This window comes from Mastomys coucha, unplaced genomic scaffold (genome assembly GCF_008632895.1).
Source record: "Mastomys coucha isolate ucsf_1 unplaced genomic scaffold, UCSF_Mcou_1 pScaffold13, whole genome shotgun sequence".
NCBI lineage: Eukaryota > Metazoa > Chordata > Mammalia > Rodentia > Muridae > Mastomys > Mastomys coucha.
The window spans coordinates 17,087,356-17,091,556 of record NW_022196895.1 but is presented as its reverse complement, the minus strand read 5'-3'; the positions used below and the strand labels follow the sequence as shown (position 1 = coordinate 17,091,556).

At 40.6% G+C, this 4,201-nt stretch overlaps 1 protein-coding gene across 1 annotated transcript in view; it reads left to right on the top strand.

Moving 5' to 3' along the window:
- The window catches only part of B4galt6 (beta-1,4-galactosyltransferase 6), a 60,879-nt gene that overhangs the window by 16,912 nt on the left and 39,766 nt on the right, over positions 1-4,201 (top strand). The window contains exon 2 of the mRNA XM_031365054.1: positions 2,206-2,322. Coding sequence (XP_031220914.1) covers positions 2,206-2,322 — 117 coding nt within the window. The remainder of the gene's footprint in view (positions 1-2,205; positions 2,323-4,201) is intronic.

The window sequence follows — 4,201 nt, the reverse complement described above, 5'->3', positions numbered from 1 at the left end:
TAAGTCTTACCAGAGAAGATCGCATTTCAGCTTAGTGATAATTAGCCAGGACTTAGCTGATTGTAGGTCAGTGTGCCTGTCAGTGTGGCTGTCTGACGTTGGGGACTTTGTCCTGACAATTGGCTAGTGTGACTCGTTGATACACCACTGTGTCCGTGTTGGTTGCTTAGTGTTTAAGTATATCTTTATTCCCAAATGGGTTCCCATCTTCAGGGACCAACCCTCCAAGGCCCATTTACCTAAGGAATGTAACGTCTTATAAATGGTTTAAAATAAATGGTTTAAAATAAACTAATAGATTTCTTCCCACTGTTGAGCATGGTCCCCAGCTCTTCTTAATGCCTGTTTCTCCATCCATGGAGTGAATAGAAAATGCATTTCCTTTGGTTAAAAAACATTCATCCATGTCATGATGACAAAGTTTTTTTTTTTGTTTTTTGTTTTATACACAGTTTTGTTACTTGTAACTGGAAATATGTGGGTTGTAAAGATTATGTCTCTAAGAACCAGGATAATGCCCCTCCACTCTCAGCATCTTAGCATCCATACAGGGGCAAAAATGTGGTATAATTATGTGGTCTTTCTAACTGTAACACAATAAATGCAAGTCTAAACAAGTTATGTCTGATTATAAGACTGCTTTCTAGAAAGGGCAAGAATATCCCTCTACATTTATTTTAGTGTGTGTATGTGTGCACATGCCAGTGTGCATGTGGAGGCCAGAGGGCAGCTTGAAGGAGTCAGTTTCTTCCCCCACTGTGTGGGTATATTTGCCCTGTGAGCCATCTCCTAGCCCTAGACAAACATTAAGATGTATGACTGAGGTCATGCTCACATGAAACCCAGATTCCTGTTTATCTCCTTGTGCGTTGAGAGAGAAAAGTTATGCAGTTCTGGGATTGAACCTGGGGCTTCCCATATTTGGTGACAGTTCTCTTCCAATGACATGTCCCAGCCTGGGCGCTCATTCTGTGGGAGTGTCATTTCTCTGTACAGTGACAGCTTTTCATCAAGTGGACAGTCTTGCAGGTGCTTACCTGTGCTGTGGGAGTGAACCTCTTGCCTAAATGGAGTCCTGAAGGTTTGGCCACGTGACGTGGGAAGGGTTTTAGGGGGCATCTGGTGTGATGCTACCTCTTTAGAAAGACAGAACTGGGGTGCCATAGGCTGTCCCAGGTAGGGCTCCCAAGAGGATCTCCTGGATTAGTTCCCCAACTGCTTAAAAGAGTGTCACACCTGAGTCAAGGTGTTCTGAAATCTGTCTGGTTACTGATTTCCTCAACAAATAGAAATTAGGGGCCTGCTTCTGAAATACCACAAAGAATTGAAGAAACGAATCTTAGACTGCACACTGATGGATGATTTTTTTTCATACTTTATGTTTGAAAGGAGTTATAGTACTTTAACTAACTCACAGAAATGATTCAAGAACTATCAATTTTAAGTTACTACTCCTTTCAGACACATCGAGGCTTTGTGGGGTTCCAGAACAGTGACCGCTTCCTGGCGTTATGGTGATCTGTAGTGTCAGATAAGAGATTTTTTTACCTTTGTGGAATTTTTTTTTTTTTAAGGAATTAATATAGAATTTTTAAAAGTGATTTTGAAATACAGGACTGTGTCCTTATGATAAATAACATGTTTTTTTGCAATAACTAGTTTATACATTTTGTAGAAGTTAAGGAATTTTATTACAATTTGCCTATTAAGTCTTATTCTGTTAACTAGATGGATATTACCTGTTGTAGAAAAAATCTGATCTGGGATTCTAACCTACCTTGACCATTTATTGGAATTTTTAATCATTGCCACATAGCTGCTTTCATTTTTATTTAAAACCTTATATTCATCCTTTATGTGCACTCAAGCGCTACAGTGCATCATATGTGGAGGTCAGAGGACAACTTTTGGGAATCGGTTTTCTTCTTCAATTATATGGGTATCAGAAATCAAAGTCAGGTCATTGGGCTTGGTGGCAAGCATTGACCCACTGACCTATCTTGCTGGTCCCCATTTTAATTTTAAAAGTCCATCTGTTCCTAAGTTTTTAAAGTAGGAAATAGTCATCTTGTATTTTGTTTTCTCCTTTGGCATGGTAAATAATCAAATGTCCAGTTTTTGGGTACTTCAGTAAGTCTGAATAGTATCTTACTAAGAAAGTCTTATTGTGTTTGACCTTTTTTCTCTGTTGTCTTTCTTTTCTAGCCAACACATACCTCTTTATGGTACAAGCTAGAGGTATCATGCTGAGAGAGAATGTGAAGACAATTGGACACATGATCAGGCTGTATACAAATAAAAACACTACGTTCAACGGGACAGGTAAGACTGTGTCCTCTTTTGCTTACCATGCGAGTTGCAGATCAGTAAACAAACCTTTAAATTCTAGCTCTTTTACCTGCATATAACTTGCTGTTAAAGAGGGATCTGCCTCCTACTAAGTGCACTACATGATTAGCATCCCCTACTAAGTGTACTGCTAAATGGGTATCTTCTAACGGTGCCTATTATTAGATAGGTGTCCTCTGAGCAGTGTATGGCCAGGTTGGTCCATTCCTCAGTGTATGGCTAGATCACTGTTTTATTGCTGTTCATTGTATCTTGATGTTGATGTCCCCTCCTAAGTGTTCTGCTAAGATTAATAGGCCTGCCATTTAGCTTTGGATGTACTTCTTAGTAATTTTATGACCTCTTTAGAGAAACCAAAGGATACATTTTTATGATACTGGATATTACTGACTGATCTTTCCCTGTGTACAGTGTTAGCTGAGAGTGTCCATTAGACTCACACAAGTTTAATATCAAGTTGACTCAACTAGGGATTTTCTAATGGGAAGTACTCAGTGTCCATGGTTTTATTACCCTGTTATGGAAATAAAATGTTTCCCAACATATTATGGGATGTCACATTGATAAGATCAGGGATTGTCCCTTGCAGCACTCTTTAGATCTTTGTTTTTAAATAGTTAAAACCATCAAAACTCTTTGCCATGGTGAACACACTAAGTTCTCATTAACTCTGTTACCTTCCTCCCCACTAGAGATTCTCTATCACCAGCCATAGTGGTATTTCAGTCTATGGTAGGTGGGTGGAGGTTTTAGGACGCTATGTGTATGTATATGTGTAGAGAATTCATGCTACTCATTTGTCTGATTTATTTTATGATTTCCCCAAATCTAAGCACACTTTCTTTCCTTTAATTTTCAAACCTCAGTCTCCCTTAGAAAGACTGTCTTAAGGGAATTGGCCCTGTGGTCGTACAGCACAGCCTCAGTCGCTGGTGGAGATGTTCTTATGTTAGTCCATTGAGTTGGAGTATATATGTTTAGGCTATTGTATTTGTCTGTGTGAGCACCAAGAATTCCCCCCTCTGGGATATGTGTGAGTCTTATGTGTGGGTGCTGAGCTTGGCTGGAGCAGTGGTCATTTTAGCAAGCAGATGTTCCTCACAGCACCCTGCAGAAACACAGGGAAACCTTCCCTGCTATGAGGCACAGTTTTAATAACGATGAAGCAACTGGTATGTATTTTGACAAGAGTTTTTTTTTTTTTTTACTTTGGTGAGCCTCTTAGAACCTTCTGTAGGATTCCCTTACTGATGGGAAGCACACGAGGTGTCCTTTTCTGAGTGAAGTCTTATAAGGTGGTGGCCCGCGGCAGTTGTGGAGGGTCCTGAGCACAAGCCTCAGCATGTTCCTTTTCTCTTTCCCCATCTGCCCCACCACATTACCTCTCAGTTAACTGTAACCCAAAGTGGCTGCTAGCACTCCCAGCTACCTTTGTTCAGTGGCGGTGAGGGGACAAAAGATATCCTCCTTTAAGGAGACTTCACAAAAATCCCAGTCTGTCCCTTCACCACCTTGCTGGCCAGACAGATCTGATTGCATGGCCTCGGGGTGCTGGGAATGAACGTTTGAGACATGCTCACCCAGGTTCTGAGTGAAGCTCGGCCCTGTCACTCAAGGAGACAGAAAAGTAATAGAGTCTGTTGGAAGCTCTGAGCCTCTGACAAGCTCATTTAGGCAGCATTCATTGAGCGATTAGTTTATGCATGCCTGAGTAGATATGGGAGATGCAGTGTTAGGAAAAAAAAAAAAAGAGGAACTTTCCAGGCTTCTGGGAGAGATGGAGACATGATTGCTAAAATGCTCCTAATTATTTCTGCAGACACTTAGATATAATTCACCAAAACTTTAAAAA